The sequence below is a fragment of the Polistes dominula genome, unplaced genomic scaffold (assembly GCF_049000335.1).
Source record: "Polistes dominula isolate Pdom_NZ unplaced genomic scaffold, Pdom_raw_medaka contig_78, whole genome shotgun sequence".
Classification (NCBI taxonomy): Eukaryota; Metazoa; Arthropoda; class Insecta; order Hymenoptera; family Vespidae; genus Polistes; species Polistes dominula.
Window position 1 is genome coordinate 322,255 of NW_028301042.1, and position 19,271 is coordinate 341,525.

Sequence of the window (19,271 nt, forward strand, 5' to 3'; positions counted from 1 at the left end):
TATTTTAATTGGGCCTCAAGTTATGTTAAAGAGTTTGCTACTCATGTATTGGATTGTTTGGAAAATAATTTCGTTTTTTTCCTCGACACAATAATGGGCATTAGTTGATACAAACCGGCAAATAGTAACACATGAGAATAATGAGAAGTTAAATTGATCAAATTCAACTATTTACCCCACCCACCCACTTTAAAGGCCTAGGTTTAACCTTTAAGCAAAAATTATTTTTATATTCATAAAAGAAATACGAAATTACTTTTTGAACAACCCAATATATATATATAAGTGTATTGTCAATATTCTGAATGAATAATTAATACAAACGTAAGCTTTTCGTGAGCTTTTCAAGTGCAACGTGATTATTCCAAGATTTTATATATATATATATATATACACTTGGAATAATTATATTTACCGGAAGTGATAAGCAGGTGCAAATAAGAGATTACGAAACTTGACTGTGAAACTCTTTCTTTTTTTTTTTTTTTTTTTTTTTTTAACTCGTCGACTCGTTTAACATGATCTTGCTAATTTCTCTTATGTCAATATGCTCAAGTAAAGTAAGTAAGTAAGTGTAAAGATAAATCGATGGATTAATAAGGACCTGTCATAATATCACTGTTTCTTTCTTTCTTTCTTTTTTTATCAATATTATTACATATATTCTTTTGTTTTTTATTTTTTGTCTTCTTCTTCTTTAAATTCAAAAGCAACAATCCATTCATCATAATAATTGCAAATATTTGTTTATTTTTCATTGTTTTTTTTTTTTTAAATATATTATAATTTATTACTTATTTGATCAGAAACACCAGTCTTGGAGAAAAACACTTAAATATTCTTTTATATATTTATATTACATTATACTGTATAAATATTATTGAAACATAAATTTGCAGTCTATTTGCAGGCTCATAAATTTCATCAATTTTCATCTTCGCCATATTGTTTATTTATAAGAAAAAGCAAAATAAAGAACAAATCTATTTATTTGTACAATATCTTTTAACGATAATATTATGGAGAGTAGAGAGGTAAGGAGTAACATTACTGTATATGAAAAGTGTCCGACGAAATGCATTCAATTATGGTGGCGCCACAGTATCTAGTGGGTAAATTTTCAAGAGGAAGCGCCAAATATTATTAGAGTAGGATTGAGAAATAAACAAGAAAGACAAATTTCACACAACACTAATTTTACCCATAACACCAGTCTACATCAGCGCCATTCTGGAAGGTTTTTGAACTGTTATTTTCAAAAAATGCTGCACACTTTTTCACATTTTCTTCCGTAAGAGATATTACTCCTTACTTCTACCCTCCATAACAGGAACTGACGTAATCGCTCTTTCATGTAGTGTTCTCTATCGTCAAGTATAGAAACTAACTAGTCAAAGAGGTACGTATGCAAGGGTAACTCTTTTGAATTGTAAACTCTTATGATGATGATGATGATGATGATGATGATGATGACTATGATGTTGTCTTGACCATGTCGGTAATGTAGAAACAGTTATATTATGCATATTGATTGACTACAGTTTAAACCTTTTTCTCCTCTGGCTTATGCGCGAATGACAAACTATAATTAGATTTAGTTTAGTTGAAGTTCTTTAAATAACTAAAACTAATCGATTTGTGCTAAGCAGAAGATATCGCGTCATGTAGTCTGTTTTAACGTCATCAAAATACGTCATGAAAATTCCTAGCAATGTGAAAAGATTCTAAGCAATTTATCTATTACGAAAGGTTAGTGTGAAATCAACAAAAAATATATCAAAGAAAAAAAGAAGAAGAAGATTGGTCATTGGAAAAGGATTATAACAACACACCCACGCAGTTAAACGAATTTTTAGAAAATTCTATTCTTTCTTTAAAGTTCTGATTTAATAGAAGGATTTTGTTGGTTCTTCTACAACTTGACGAATGAGATTATTAATTAGAGCGAAAAGGAATTAGTCTTTAAAGGAAAATTACTTTCTTTCTTTCTTTCTTTCTTATCTTTACGCACTTTCATAAAAGGAATTTTCACGATCGATAATCGAGAAATCTTGTCAGATGATTTAATCTTTGCAAATTAAAAAGAAGAATTCTCAAGGAACAAATAACGACGAATTAATTATTTAACGAAAATACATTTGTAAAGTGCAAAGTGTTTATCTATTAAGTTTGTCTTTTTCTAATTCGTTCTTTTCTAGCTGTTAATCTTACGTTTAAAGTTACCTTCTATCTGAGGGGACCTGGAATAATGCCAGAACAGTTGCTACCTCTACTCGATTACGACATTATCCCAAATCTAGAATAGTGTGAACGAACTCGATTAAACTGTAGGGATAAAACAATCGGATCTCTATTTTTCTCTATTTTATCCATTTCTCTTTTCCTATTTTATTCTCATCTTTTTCCTTTTTTTTTTTTTTTTTTTTTGATTTGTTGGTCAAGATTTTCTGTTTCTATTAGTTCATTTGATTCATTCAAGTGCATCAGTTGCATATTTTATATAAAATATATATGATACGTGTATATTTATTTCTTAACTCCTCGTTGCTTTTTGATCTTTCATTTCCTATCTTTGCTGATAACATAAATACGTAGTTTTACGTATCAATGATAATAGATAAACGATTGTAGAACTAACATCGTACAATCTATTACTTATCTTTTTCTTAATTTTATCTTATTTCTAACAATTTCATTATTTTCTCGAAATCTTGACATAATAGATAAGACGAATTTTATTTTTTTTTTCAAATACCTAATTCGTTTATTTCTAATTTTCCAAATACGATTTTTCTTTTTTTTTAAATATATATAAATTACGTGTCACGTTGTTTGTCCGCAATGTACTCTTAAACTACTGAACCGATTTTAATCGAATTTTGCACACTGTGCAGTTTCATCCAACTTGAAAGATAGGATAGTTTAATATCTCAATTTATAATCGTAATTATTTGTTTATTAACAAAGAGTCATGATTATCTCTGTTAGTTTGATAATAAAAGTATATAAATTGTTTGAATTGTAATCATTATTATAATATATCTGTTCTCTTAAAATAAATTTGTAATAATAAGAATAATAAAAAAAAAAAAAACAGACACACACACACACAAAATAAATATTACGTAAAATTCTTCTTATCATTTAAATCGACCTTGCAAGAAGAAAGAAATAAAACGATTTAGTTTACGCCTACTAGGAAATTTCTTTTTTATACCCCAAGCGAATAAAACACATCGTTTCTCTCGTAATGGTGTTTTTCGGCAAACATCCGTCGGTTTTAGTGCCAAAACCATTAGCACGTCCTTGCAAGTCATGAAAAGAAGAAGAAGAAGATGAAGATGAAAATGAAGAAGAAGAAGAAGAAGAGTATCGGTGTATAAAACGAGAATAACTATTGGATATATACAATCGAGATCTATTTGTATCTTCGATCAGCTGCACTACTGGATCATAACTCAATTGCATATGCATGTGTGCACTGTTTTCCTTTTACTTATATCATTATACACCGATGTACATATACATATAAGTGTTTATCGCGTATTTACCCATATATCTTACGTATTGAGATTGCTTAACATTTAATATTACAACTTTGCAATAAATAAATAATAATTTATAATAAATAAGTTCGTGTCGATTTTGATGGAAGAGCGAAATGCAACTCATTAAGGTTTTTTTAGTATTAATAATTAAACAATTATAATTATTAATATATAAATTTGTAATTTAATAAAAGTGCCATTCACTACAATTTTTCATCATTTTTAAGGGTAACTTCAAAATTTCATCCTTGCAAAACTTCTCAGATTTTTTTTTAACAAACCAACTTTTTCTGAACAACCCAATAATATATTTAATTGTAAGATATTTCTTTTTAATTGTTTGTTGTGAGTATCATTTGTCTGTCTGTATTTTTATTTGTAATACCTGCATGTATTTCTGATTGGCATAATCTCTATTTGTCTTGACTGCTGGGTTATATTTTCTTCTACCCACTTGTTTCTGTCATTATCTTTAAATGGGATTAAACGCGGTAAATAGTAAGTAACGAGAAAAGATGACGATTAAACTAATAATAGCAATAATAATCATCATAATGGGTTCTCTCTCTCTCTCTCTCTCTCTCTCTCTCTCTCTCTCTCTCTCTCTCTCTCTATCTCTCTTTCTCGGGCGTCAACGATGAAACGTAGATCGGAAAGTGGAACGCTCGTTTCTTCGAGTTTCTCGATCTTTATCATATTACATTACTACTATTACTACTACTATTGTTGATTTGATTAATTTCTACTCTTGTTAAACATCATCATCTTTCTTTCAACTGTATTATGCGTTAACTTTTCATTTAGATTATCAATTATTGTGATACTTCATTTATTCATCGAATATGATTGTACATCATACAACCTACAAGGTACAATTATCCAAGAAATAATTTGACAATGTTTTTACATTTACTCAAAATCGTATGAACAAATAATCCATTTTTCCAATTATCACGGTCATACTTTTTTCAACTGAAACAACAATTTCAAAATTCTCATCTCCGTATTTTCAAGTATTCCTGAACATTTGCCAAAAAGTATCTCAAAGGAATCGTGACTAATCTTTCACGATAAAAGATAATAATATATTACATATTATTTATATTTCTTCGTTATAAACGTGTCAATATAAAATAAAAATCTCAAATTTATATGAAAAAGAACAAATGAAAGAATGAATGAGACGAATACAAAGTATCTGCTGTAGGATAATTGTATTCTCTTCTTATTTAGTATCTTGGCCGTTTCATTGCCGCCTACCGCTCCGTTACATAGCCGCCTACCGTTCCGTTACATTTTTTCAAATCACACCTATTCTAACAAAGTTTTCACATGAAAAATACAAAAAAAAAATGATTTAATCAGTTTGGATCGATGCTCTTTCGAATTGAACCGTGACAGTCAACTACCAACACACACTATCATCCAATCCTCTTCCGTTATCCCTACTCTAAGTGGTACTCCTCCCACTATCGTGGCACCAATCAACAGCCACGTTGATCCGCGAACTTGTTCGATTCGTTTAGTCGCGTGTCGAGACGACACGAATTGGTTACGACGTTGTGGTGGTGCATTTTCGTTCTTGCTTGCACATACCCTTGCAAGAAGTGCATCAAAAGATAACACGTCCAATTACTTTTATTTTTTATTTATATATATACATTTATATTTATTATTTATTTCTTTATATGTATTCAAAACTGTGAATATTTTCATCAGTGTGTTAGTGTTCAGTGTCTTTCTTACATTTATTTTTCTTTGTATTTCTCACCTGGTGTGTGACGTGGATGTGAGAGAGTTTTTTTTTATTTTTCTATATGCAATATAGAAATTGTTATGGTGATTTGAGGACATAGGATATTTGATTCTTTTGTTGAGTGTGGATACTTAAACTTGCAAATTTTATTCTCCAAAAAAAAAAAAGAAACAATTGTGAATATTTGAGAAACCAGTAAATCTTGAAATAAAAAGAGTAGGCAAGTGATAGGAAAGAAGAAATACAAAATACATTTTGAAATCTTCTATAGAAAATTGAAAAACATTGTAGAAATGTTTTCTAATTTAATTTTAAGAGAGAAATAAAATCAGTGAACGTGTTATTCTTCTTTTTTTTCGATGGATAATACGAAAAGAAAAAGTAATGAAATTAATGAAATAAATCATCGTATGGTGATTTAAAAAAAAAAATGTTTTTTTACTTGATAAGACAATAGTTTACTTTGACGATAGAGAACTGCAGTTAAACTATTGACGTTTTATCGAAAGAAACAAAAATAAATAAGGAAAAATGGCTCCAGCTAGTACTCTTGATTGGTCGGAACCTTGCCAACAGTGGAGGTATCCGAAACTTTGTCTCTCTGGACAAAGACATGAAAGGACGAAAAATGGCGTTGAATTGAACGGAAAAAAAGAGACCAATGGAGCTTACAAAAAGTTTTGCAAATTCTTACGTCAATTGGGAAGCAAAAAACGTAAGTGTCGAATAATGCATTATTCGAAATAATTATAAAAAAAAAAAAACATCATTCGGATTGATATTTAATAGACAATTGATCCTACAACACACGTTACTTCGAAATGTTCTATTTTTTTGGTTTGATTGATCGACCAATGATTTATATCGGAATCTATTATCATTTACAATTTTATATTGAACATTGTCAAATTATTTATTGTCAGATCTGTATACATATACAATAATAATTCTTTAACACGTTCAGGGAGAGACGGACATGCTTCTCTCCGGGGGCCCCGTCACCGTATACGGTGACGCTCTTCTTGTTGAAGTTAAAGTATTTTTAATTGGAAAAACTTATCACATTTCCCATTTCGAAAGAAAATTATTTTCGATAAATAAAATATAATAATAATAATACAACCATAATACTCGGGTTGCATTGTTGTTGATATTTCTACTTATCGCTTCTATACGTTACGACGCGCCGACAGTCGAATTTTGGGCCTGACGAGAAACTCAACCGATACGTGTTAAGATTTTTCCCAATGAATATAAAATCGAGATCGAACGAGATTTAAAACGTAATCGTGTTCTCAATGACGTAGCTAAAGTAATAATTGCGTATATGTTAGTTAATTTTTTCTTATTTTTTCTCTCAATGTCAGGGAAGTAAAGTGATGCATGTTAATATCAGAATATGTTACTGTTTGCGTGTGCTGATGGTGGTGATAGTAGTAGTGGTGGTGGTGGTGTAGGCTTGGTGATGATGTCGGCGTGAAATTTTCCAATAGGTTGGCTTAGATTCCTTAGTTCTTAGGTGGGCAGACTATGGCAGGGAGGAGAAGGAGGAGGAGAAGGAGGAAGGGGATTGAGAAAAAGGGCAAAATTACACGATGCGAATATAACACGATATAAAAGGGATAAAAAGCGATTAGATGAAGATGAACCGCTTGTTTTACTTTGTTATTTATTATACACGCTTAATTTAACCTAACACTATCGTTTTATATACGCGTGCGTACGTGTGTGTGTTGTGTATATTAATATCTTTTTAATATCTTATCTTTATTCTATACCTGGGTATTTCGGAGATATCATCTTTTTAACTCTATGAATTTAACACGTTCGTCGTCGCCCAGAGCCCGTTTCGCTTGAGTTTTTCGTCAGGCTCAAAATTCGACTATCGGCGCGCCTACGTAACGTAAAGAAAATAATAAAATAAGAGAAAAGTAAGTGTCACCGTATACGGTGACGGGGCGGCCCTCGGAGAGAACCATGCCCGTCTTCAGTATACAGTGCCATGGCGACGAACGTGTTAACTGTATACATTATTTTCTTATCTAAACTGTATAATTTCGTAATTAGAGTTAGTTCTGGTTCATAAACTAAGAAAGGAATGTATCATCTATCGTGTTAGTTGTCAAAATAAAAATGTTTTTAACCAAATATGCTGCTTTATTGGCCCATTTTATTGGCCCTCATCTTAACCAATAAACTTTGTTAGTTAGATTTCTTCTACAAATTTCTATTGGCCCATAGACAACATAGTTTCTTTTCTCTTATGAAAATAAATCCATTTAATTCTAGTAAGACTCGATTGTTTGTTTTATTTCTTCTATTTATCTATCTATCGATCGATCGATCAATCGGATAGTTCGTCACGAAGTTTGTCGCAATTTATATTTCGTATAGAGATAATAAATATTTACTAGAAATAATATATACTACAACTGTTTGTTTGTTTGTCGTCGTACTTTATATCACGGTTTTAGTCAAAATTTAACTTGTTGTTTGATTTAGAAGGATGAAAGAGTCTGAAGTACGACGTAATTTACGACGTTCGGTTACAACTTTTCACGAAAATGGAGGTATCTAAATAATTTATGATTAATTATGTGTGGATGCATTTCAACTAAATTTATTCTGTTCAAATCTAAACATATCTATCTATATATATATATATTTACATATGTGTGTGCGAAAGAATTACAGTTAGGTGTACGACGCGTGTATCGTAAGACATCTTCTTAATAAATATTGATAAGAAAATAATAATCTTTTTTGAAAAATATCTTTCATACTGACTGTAAAGACAACGTAATTCCTAGATTTTTTCTTTTTCTTTTTCTTTTCTTTTTTGGAAGAATACCATGTTAACATTCTAACCTATAAAAGATATCTTTGATCGGGCTTCTTGTCTGATGTCTACACACACAGGTTATTATACATATATACATATATTTATTTTTAGAAAATGAACGAACAAAATAATCTCGTAGGATTTATCGATGAACCGATGAAAAGAAATAAGTTTATTTATTTAATTAGAATATTATGCATTAAATAATACATCTGAAGAAGACAGAGATAATTAGGGTCGTAAAGAAAGATAGAAAGATAAGAGAAGGTGTAAAAATATTAGAGGGAGGGAGAGAGAAAAAGATACGTGATGGTGGTAGTGGTAGTGAATTGAAGAAGAGGTCGATAAGAAGGTCGCTTTGTTTTTCGAAAGATATTTTAATTGATTTCACATGTGCGCATAAGAAGATAATCCCACGTGATATCATCTCAGTCTTCACTTTGTGTGTGGGTTTTTTTCTTTTTTCTATATCTCGATAAAGTAAATTTAGATTAAAAAAAAAAAAAAACAAGCCTCGTTATACATAACAAGATTCATTTATAATATTATACATCAATAATTATTGAAATTTTTTAAGGAAAAAAAAAAATAAAAACTCCTTTTTCTCTTCATGTTTTTTTCGTTGTACTGTAGCGTTTTGGTTTTGAATTTTTTTTCTATGGGTGGTGCGATGTACAATGCAGGCAAAGATGGAAGCAAGGTGACGACAGTAGTGGCAACTCCTGGCTCTGGACCAGATCTACCCCGAGAAGTAGCCTATACCGATACCAAGGTCATTGGCAATGGCAGTTTTGGGGTTGTCTATCAAGCGAAATTATTCGACACCGGAGAAATGGTTGCCATTAAAAAGGTTCTACAAGATAAACGATTTAAGGTGAGTTTATTTATATCTTCCTTTCTTTCTTTCTTTCTTTCTTTATCAAATCATTTTTCAACGCAAATTTTATTCATTTTAAATATAAATTAATTGACCAAAATTACTTATTTGCTTAAACGAATATATATTCGTGGCTTATCATTGATAAGAAATCGTAAACTCGTCAATTATAATTTTTATTTTTAATTCACTGTATGTTTGAGCGATCAACAACACGCATTATTATTATTATTATTATTATCTTTTTCCTTTTGGAAATTTTTACAAATAAACGACGATTCTTCTTCTTCTTACGTTTACAATTTCTTTTTTTTTTTTACGATAAGAGTTATTTTGAAAACTTATTTCCGTTTTGTTTCGTTACAATCTAGTCTTTCACTTCTATATTATTATTAATAATAATTATTATTATTATTCCCCTTTTATATAGAATGATAAAATTTAAGTTACAAACGTACTGATGTTAACTTGCGCAATTTTACGTGACGTCAAGATCATGTGCATCCTATATATACGTATGTATAGGTCAACTCTCGCATTGTGATATACAAACATCCGATTGATATGTTTTAAAGAGAATGATGCATTTCTTCATCATACACATCGAAACTTTCTAACTTTTATCATATAAAGAAGTTACGAGGTTATTATTCTACTCTTATTCTTTCTTCTTGGTCTCCCTCCTCTGTTCGTTTATTCTCTTACGTCAAGACGTCTAAACGAATAAGAATAAGAATAAGAAGAATAAGAAGAACAAGAAGAAGACGAAAATGTTTGACGTCCAGAGATTAGTCACGCGATATGTACCTTGAATATCAATTTTAAAGAGTTTCAACGTTAACGGCATGTTACTTTCAACTTATGCATTATTATACATCTATTTATAATATTATAACCAGGGTCCCAGTGGTTCCCAAAATTTTATCAGAGGGATACCCTAACTTCCTTTTTCTTTTTCTTTTTCTTTTTTTGTATTGGGACCTCTAGCACTTGAATACGCTATCTGGTAGCTAAATTCAAAATTACAGTAGATAGGTCGAATTGCTATGCCACGCCACCACCCCCTGCCAGAGATCCCAAATATGGATGTTACGCGAATCATTTATACAAAAATAATAAATGTTATTTTTTGATTTTAATTGATTTTTGTGTTGTTTTATTTTTCAGAACAGAGAATTACAAATAATGCGGCGCTTAGAGCACTGCAACATCGTCAAACTCAAATATTTCTTCTACTCTTGTGGTGATAAGGTAACTATTAATTTTATTATACATATGTATATGTATCTATATACATATATATATATTTTTTTGTTTATACGTATATATATATATATATATGAATATTTATACATATGTTTATATAAGAATCGATTGAACAATTTGAAGAATAAGTTAAGACCAAAAAGATCTATATTTATTTTTCTTTCTCTTTCTTTCCTCGTTTCTTTTATATCTTTCTTTACTTTTTTTTCTCTCTCTCTCTCTCTCTCTCTTTACATAGAAAATAATTTAAAGTTAAATAAATATATAATCCGGTTAAATTAATTAGGCCTTATATACTCGTACGATAATGTATTAGTGAAATTTAAAATACGTTTAACTCTTTGCAGCATAGAATTTCAGATAATAAAATAGCTAGCCCTATGTTTTATAGAAAAATTTGATTACGTATTAAATTAAACAACAAAATTGGTATATTTATTAATAAAGGTATTGCATAAAACAAACGAGTTAATAACGAATTGTTTTGTCTAAATAAGACTAAATATAAACTTATAAGCATGTATAGCTATTTGCAAATAATATTTCAAGGTGGGACTAAAAATGGTCCCACCGTGCCCCAAAGAGTTAAACACAAATGATCTCTTTTTTAACCAGTTAATTGTGACAATTTAAAGTTTAAATGTAAATTAACTTTTCCGCGTGAAGAATAAAATAATACTCGTCAGTCACAGCTAACTGATTTAAAAAAATGTTCCTTTGAATACATATTAAGTTATAAACAATATATATTGAGATTAAAAAATTAGAAATGAATTTTTTTTTTTTTTTTTTTTTTTTGAAAAAGAAGAAGAACAAAAAGAAACAAGAAAATATATATATAAAAAAAAAAAATAAATTGAACAAATCGTGTTTTTATTTATATCAATTGTAAATGTCTTTTTAGTGTTAATGCATGCTACGTTGTTATGTTATTTTGTAGAACATCTTAAACGCAACTAATCCAGTTTTTCATGTGGACGTAAGTTGGAGCATACCCAGTAGCTTACAAATTTTTATCCTTTTCGCCGAGTTTTATTTACATATTTATTTAGGCTATCATTTGCTTTTACCGTAGAAGAACAGACAAAAAAATACCACAACAACCAATAAGATAAACAAAAAAATAACCAAAAGATTAACCGTAAGAAGAATGTCGTTATCAAAAAAAAAGCGTACGATTTAATTCATTGTTTTTTTATTTTTTTTTTATTTTTAACATGATTTTAGAAGATCACTTTATATATTACACGTTTATTATAATTGAACATTTTAAATCTAGTAAGCTAAAACGCCGCTTCGCTAGTCCTAGAGGATGATCACATCGAGATTGCGTGCATTTGTAACCATAATTAAGTGTGTACGTAACTAACAAATCGAACACTGAATCCAACAATTCGGGGATATAACAATACATATATATATCTCTACAATAAATATATATATTTGTAACATTATGATGATAATGCAATAAATGTTACGAATAAAACATCATATACTTCATTCATCATTAATTTTTTTTTTTTTTTATAATTCTTTTTTTCTTTTCACCCTCCCTCAAAAAAAAAAAAAAAAGAAAAGAAAAGAAAAGACAAAATTAGACAAATATGACATAAAAGATTTCTTTCAAAAAATAAAACTCATATTAAGACCACCCCCACACATTATCATCAAAGATAAAAGAAAAAAAGAATGATGAATAAAAAATAACATGTCAAGAGATTGTAATAATTAAAAAGATAATAATTTCTTTTAGAAGGACGAGGTTTATCTGAATCTAGTCCTGGAATATATACCCGAAACCGTGTACAAAGTCGCCCGACATTATAGCAAAAGCAAGCAGACGATACCAATCAGTTTTATCAAGGTAAAAGGAGCCATGCATTAATCTATATACAATTGATACTGATCACGATATTTCTCTTTTTTGTTGCACGCTTTCGATTGGCTCGCTCATTATATTGAGTAACTTTAATTTTATCTGTATATTATTTCTATATTTTCCAGCTATACATGTATCAACTGTTCCGTTCTTTGGCATACATCCATTCCCTGGGCATTTGTCACAGGGATATTAAGCCGCAGAATTTACTATTGGATCCTGAAACTGGTGTTCTCAAGCTCTGTGATTTTGGTTCAGCCAAGCATCTTGTCAAAGGGGAACCTAACGTGTCTTATATATGCAGTCGCTATTATCGTGCGCCTGAACTCATCTTTGGTGCCATTGACTACACTACAAAGATCGGTTAGTTCTATTTATCATAAAATTTTGTTTGTTTTTAGCAATGACTAAGTGTCAATGGATTAATGTACAATTTATTCTTTGACAGACGTGTGGAGCGCAGGTTGTGTTCTGGCAGAACTTTTGCTTGGTCAACCGATATTCCCTGGTGACAGCGGTGTAGATCAACTTGTTGAAATTATCAAAGTACTTGGTACACCGACGCGTGATCAAATACGTGAGATGAACCCTAACTATACCGAATTTAAATTTCCACAAATAAAGTCGCATCCATGGCAAAAGGTAATTTTTCTAATTATCGTATTCATTTTATATTGATATGTTACACCTATGTCGCGTTCAACACACATATATTTATTTTTAAAGGTCCAAATTTAAATCACACCTTTTCTGATTATCCATCCCGTATTGTCCTTGTATTAAAAAAAAAAAAAAAAAAAAAAAAGCACGTTGAAATTAATCAACACAAAAATTCTATAAATAATACGATTATTTTAAACAATATTTGAGAGTTGATTCGCAGAGTTCTTTGGAACAACAACTATTCCCAATTTCCAGAATTGATAGGTAGCATGTAATTAAACACCTTTTTTATGAATAGTTTAAACTGATCAATTCAAATATATTATAATATGTCGAGTATTATTTTATTATATAAAAAGTGTTTAAATGTAGAATGTTATTAATCATATATCTGTAAAATAGGAATAATTTAGTTAATCCTTTCTCATAATTAAATCATTCATCAATACCTGTACTCGTGGTTACAGTATATGCTTCAACGAATGAGTGGACCAAAGTGTTCCACGGAGCACCAAAAAATTAGAGTAAGTGGTCTCCTAGTCCTCAAACGCATTATTAGATACTCTGCTGCACAAGTATTATTCCTTCACTGATCAAATCATTATACTAACCAATTAAATGACTATGATTTTTCTACCCCCCCCCCCATTTCTATGTTATATATTTATATATATTTATGTAAAAGATGCCCCATGTGTTTTTCCTCGCAATTTTATCAACATATTTCATAAATAAAAAAATAAAACAAACATGGTATTTAAACAATACATGAAACATTATTAAATGCTTTATTAAAAAATTATTATAAATAAAAAGGAACTTTTTTTTTTATTCGATATACACACACAACATAGGAATAAGTTGTTGATGCAAATTTGAATTTCATTTAAAAATCATCACGAATGCAGGACTAGCATTTACGAAGAAGATTTACTAATTAATTGATTTGCATACTAATTAATTGGATTCTTTTTTCTTTCTATATATACTCTTATTGAAATAACAATTGACAAGATGGACCATTTGATTTTTTTTTATTTTACATTTATGTACATACCGTTTTCAATACTTTGTTTATCCTTTACCTTTTTTTATTATCGATTAACATTACTAAACTATATATCTCCTTTTTAATTTAAACAAAAACAAATGAAGATAGAAAATAGGTAGGTAGGTAGGTAGATAGGAGATAAATAATACAACAACAACAAAATAAAAATATCACTTACTCTAACGTTTTGGTGATATTTTATGATCTTCGAGAACATATACAAGATGGATATTAACATATTCTAGGTGTGTGAATGGATTAAATATCGTTTCGAGATATTTTAATCGTAATACAACTAAGCTCAACGAGAAGAAGACGGAGTCATCAAAATTGTCATCATCGATTATAAATAAAAATCTAAATATAATATAATATGTGACAATTGGGGGATTGGGGATTGAGGGATGTTTAAAAGAGGAGTGTTATAATAGTAATTGTAATATTATTTATCGTTTTCAGGTTTTCAGGGCGCGTACACCACCGGAAGCGATGGAACTGGTAGCACGGCTTTTAGAATATACACCATCTCTTAGAATGACTCCTCTCCAGGCATGCGCACATTCGTTTTTCAACGAATTGCGAGAAGAAGGGACACGATTGCCAAACGGTCGTGAATTACCACCATTATTCAATTTCACCGAGCACGAGCTTAGAATTCAGCCTATCTTAAATCCAATCTTAAAACCGAAATACAGCATGCAGTCTCCTGACAATCCCGGCGGCGGAGGCCAATCGGAAGCGACGAATGCAGCCGCAGCGGGGGCTAGCGGTAACTCTAGTGATAATAGCGTCAACACCAATACACCCTCCACCACACAAACTACCGATCCCAGCCAATCGAACATGGCTTAGATTAAAAAAAAAAAAAAAAAAAGAAAAGAAAACATACACAGAGAGATAATGAATAAAAAATACGAAATGGTTCAGAAACAACCCTTAATAACAGAAATAAAAATTAAAAAATTAAAAAAAAAAAAAACAAACCTAAACGCTAAAGTAAAGGTAAACGTTTTAAAAGAATGAGAAGAAATAATTCTATATAAGAGAGAAAGAGAGCGTGTGAAAGTGCGAGAGAGTGAGAGTGAGAATGAGAGTAAGAGTGAAAGTGAAAGTGGAGAGTGCTAGGGGAGAGGGTGAGGGTGAAGGTGAGGGAGAGTGAGTGAACGCCGCGCGCAAGAGAGCAAGAGAGAGAGAGAGAGAAATATATTAGCAAAATGATAATCTGATCAGCAAATTCTAATTTGCTTCTTTATATTTCGATATATATTCATTATTATTATTTTATTTTTTATTTTTATTACGATTACTATTACTATTATTATTATAATTATTATTATTATTATTATTATTACTATTATGATTATGATTATGTTTATTATTATTAATTATTATATTAACAAACAAAACAAACAAACTACAAATAGCATAGACAAAATATTTACGAGTCAAACTTATCATACACAAAGCGAGAAAATAATTAATAATAAATAAATAAATAAATGGAAAAATTCAATTGCACAAAAATTAAATGAAAATTTTTGCAAAAAGATTCAAAAAATAAAAGAAGATAATAATAATAAAAAATAAACTTTTAAATATGAAAAAAATATATAATATTATAAAATTTCTTAATTTGCGTTTTGACGAGAACCACAGATCTTCGTTCTGAGGAGGATGTGTCGACCCGACTCCCCCCCCCCCCCCGGTTTTATAACAAAAATTCTATTAATCTATTCTAACAAACAAATAAATAGCAAAACGTGGTGTTAATGGACGAATCAAGTTTTTACGCTATAGTATAATTATTTCAATGAGTTCTTCTTCTGTGTCGTGTGTGACGAAGAAAATGAAAGAAAAAAAAAGTGAACAATAAAATGAATGAATGAAAGAAAGAGTGAATGAATGAATGAATGAATGAGTGAATAAATGAAAATGAGAATGAATGTGCACGCGTGCGTATGCACGAGCGAATAAATAAAAGAAAAAAAAAGAAAAATAAAATAAATAAATAAATTGATTCAACTTTGCTGCCAAGCTGAACATTAAATCTAACACACGCGCGCGCGTGCATACACACACACACACAGAGACACACACACACACCACACTTATACAACACGTATATGTATATAGAATAATACGGTGAATCAAGGGAAATAATTATCATGAAATTTGTTTTCTGACAAAATCTTAAAATCAACAAACATAACACATTATTATTATTATTACAAAGTAACCAAAATTTAGTTGACAATTTAAATAGGAGACAAAATAATAAAAACAAATAGAACAATATCCTATAACAAATAATAATAATAATAATGATAATAGTAATAATAATAATAATAATAATAAAATGAAGGGAGAGAAAGAAAATTGTGTAGAATCTATAATATTATTATTATATCGTAACAATTTTACAATGAACACACAAACGAAACACACACACGCGCTTAAATATAGCTTGCGTCGTCACTCGATTACTGTATATCTTTTTAAAAAAGATTTCCCAGTAACAGCTTTGCGAGATAAGAAGAAGAAGAAGAAGAAGAAGAAGAAGAAGAAGAAGAAGAAAAGGGTGGTGTCGATGAAGATAATAGGGAGTGAGTGTGAGGTGAAATGGGTAGAACTGTTGGTTGGTTGCGAAGATAGAAAACAGGGACGAACAAAATATAATAAAACATTTGAGATATAGATGAAAGAAGAAAACAGAAAAGACGTTTATAATATTATTGCATACGTGTCGTCGACGAGATTGAAAATTATAAATCTTGCATTTTGAATTTAGAAAAAAAAAGAAAAACAAAGTACACGCGCGTGAACGTTATTATTATTGCTACATTTATTATTATTATTATTATTATTATTATTATTACTATTATTATTATTGTTATTATTATTAAATTTTTGATGAGAATGATAAAGGAAAGTAAAAAAGAAAAGAGAAACTTTTGAAAACGATTCCTCCCAGCCAGGGTTCGTGAAAAAAAAAAAAAAATTCTTGTAAATGAAGAAACTTTGTAGACTAATTGTATTTCTTTTTCTTTCTTTCTTTTTTTTTTGTTTTTATTTTTTATTTTAATCTTATTGTGTTCAGTAAAATATAACTAATGATATGTATAGGTATATGTATATATCGTTGTATAAGGAAAAAAAAAAAAGAAAAAAAAACACGTAATTGAAGTTGTTTATTCTATTAGAAGGTGGTAGAGTGTATAGCACACTTTGATTTTGACGTATGTTTGAAAACGTGTGTCTCCTCTTCTGTCGTTGTTGTTCTCTCTGATGACGATTTTTTTTTTTCCTTTTTTTTTTTGGTTTTTTTTTTGTTTTAAAGTGATATACATATACACACGTGTTAGGGTAACGGCAATCGAATATGAGAAGACGCTAATTTATGTTTTGATTGATAGTAAATCATCAACTGACAGTTTATGTATACTTATTTATACTGTAAAACGGTCTTTAACTAAATTTATATTATATATATATATATATACATATATATATTTTACTGTTGACTGCAGATAACTGTCAATTTGGTATTGGTTTAAATAATAAATAAAACGATTTTTAGATAATACTTAAATAATATTTATTATTATTATTATCATCATCATTTACTGTTACTATTATTATTATTAATATTATTATTATTATTATTACTATTATTATTATTATTATTATTATTATTACTAATATTATTATTATTATTATTATTGATAAAACCAAATGAAGAAAAGAGAATAATTACTTTTAACTTACTTAATAAGAATAATAATTCATTAATATAATTATTTAAGAAAAATTAATTCATTGAAATAATAATCATAATTTATTACAAGAAGACAAATAAAATATGAGAATAATTTCAAATTAATGTGAAATTAATGAAATTTCAAAAACAGCACCTTATATAAGAGACCCTCTGCTTACAATGTAAATATATGGCAAGTATTTTTTTTTTTTCATTTTTTCAACTAATAAAATTAGGCGAGGAACATTCAGAAAATTAATTCTAAGCTGATGAAGAAACATCTCTTTTTTTTTTTTTTTTTACAAATGATTATAAAAACTTGCTGTTGTCTAAAAATGCAATGAAATTTAATGTCATCTTAATGAAATAATCATTGTCCAATTGAATTGGAATCTCACATGTGGAGGATTCCTGTTATTTATTGAAATATTTTTAATTATTTGTGCAATTATTGCAATGATCTTTTTTTTGGAAAAACTATTGGGTCTTAATAAGGCACATGTCTCATATTCAATACTGTTACTCTCTATATACATACGAATACAAAATATGTATGTATGTATGTATGTATGTATGTATGTATGTATGTATATTACTTTGATTATCACAAACAGCTTTATATATAAAAGAAAAATAAAGAGAAAACAAATAAATAGAAAAATATGAAACTAAACCAAAAGCTTTGAGATTACCAAACGTGACTCTTTTTACTGCTATTACAAATAATGGCATTAAACATAAAAGCCATATAAAAATATATTATACTTTATCGATCATGGGGCTGGACGATACGAGAGAAATCATTTGTTATATATATATATATTTTATTTTTATGATTTATTAATTAATATCCTTTCTTCGTTGATTGGTTCACACACGATTATTTTTAACACTAGAATTATTTGTAATAATTAATTACAAAGTAAACCTTTGTAAAACCCAATTAAAATGACTAGCTTTAACACAACAGTTTTCTAGTGTTAATTAACCCATTAACTTGCAAATTATTTGTTGATTTCACAAATATTTATATTTTTGAAAAAGTCTTAAATGGGGGATTGTGGCTGGTTGCACGAAAAAAAAACTAATATAAGAGACTATTACTTATTTCTTTTATTATTATTATTATACAAAAAAAAAAAAGAAATGTTAAACAACATCATTTTAATTGAACTTACAGACAAACGAGGATATTAATTTTTAATTTAAATATAATACATTTATTGACGAATATAAATATTTTCTTTCAACCTATTTCGTGTTGTATACATATTTAGAAATTATTTATATTATTGCAAACATATATTTAACGTTTGTCTTACATCAATTCGTTGGGGAAGGTGATTAAAAAAAAAAAAAAAAAAAAAGAAAAAAATACACGAAGAAAGAAGCAGAAGAAGGAAAAATATGAAAAAGATGAAAATAAAATGAAATAGAGAGGATAGTAAGAAAAAAATAAAACAAAAAAAAATGAATTTTGAATGAAAGAAAGAAATAAAGAAGAAGAAGAAGAAGAAGAAAATATTCTTCAGACATTTTCACAATGGTTCTAATGAGAGAATCTAATGAAAGATGCATATAAAGTTGCAAAAGTTTATCACTTGTTCGCGTCGTTATCATAATAATAACATT

At 28.8% G+C, this 19,271-nt stretch overlaps 1 protein-coding gene across 7 annotated transcripts in view; it reads left to right on the forward strand.

Annotated features, from left to right (window-relative positions):
* The window catches only part of LOC107072384 (glycogen synthase kinase-3 beta), a 38,727-nt gene that overhangs the window by 13,193 nt on the left and 6,263 nt on the right, over window positions 1–19,271 (forward strand). For 2 of the 7 annotated variants that reach the window (XM_015332263.2, XM_015332267.2), the window contains exons 2-8: window positions 8,830–9,020; window positions 10,191–10,274; window positions 11,230–11,268; window positions 12,043–12,153; window positions 12,294–12,531; window positions 12,617–12,810; window positions 14,342–14,865. In XM_015332263.2, coding sequence (XP_015187749.1) covers window positions 8,830–9,020; window positions 10,191–10,274; window positions 11,230–11,268; window positions 12,043–12,153; window positions 12,294–12,531; window positions 12,617–12,810; window positions 14,342–14,734 — 1,250 coding nt within the window. In that variant the 3' untranslated portion in view covers window positions 14,735–14,865. Of the gene's footprint in view, window positions 1–5,685; window positions 6,020–8,808; window positions 9,021–10,190; window positions 10,275–11,229; window positions 11,269–12,042; window positions 12,154–12,293; window positions 12,532–12,616; window positions 12,811–14,341; window positions 14,866–19,271 lie in introns of those variants that run through there. The other 5 variants (XM_015332260.2, XM_015332259.2, XM_015332262.2 and 2 more) reach the window with 5 other exon arrangements.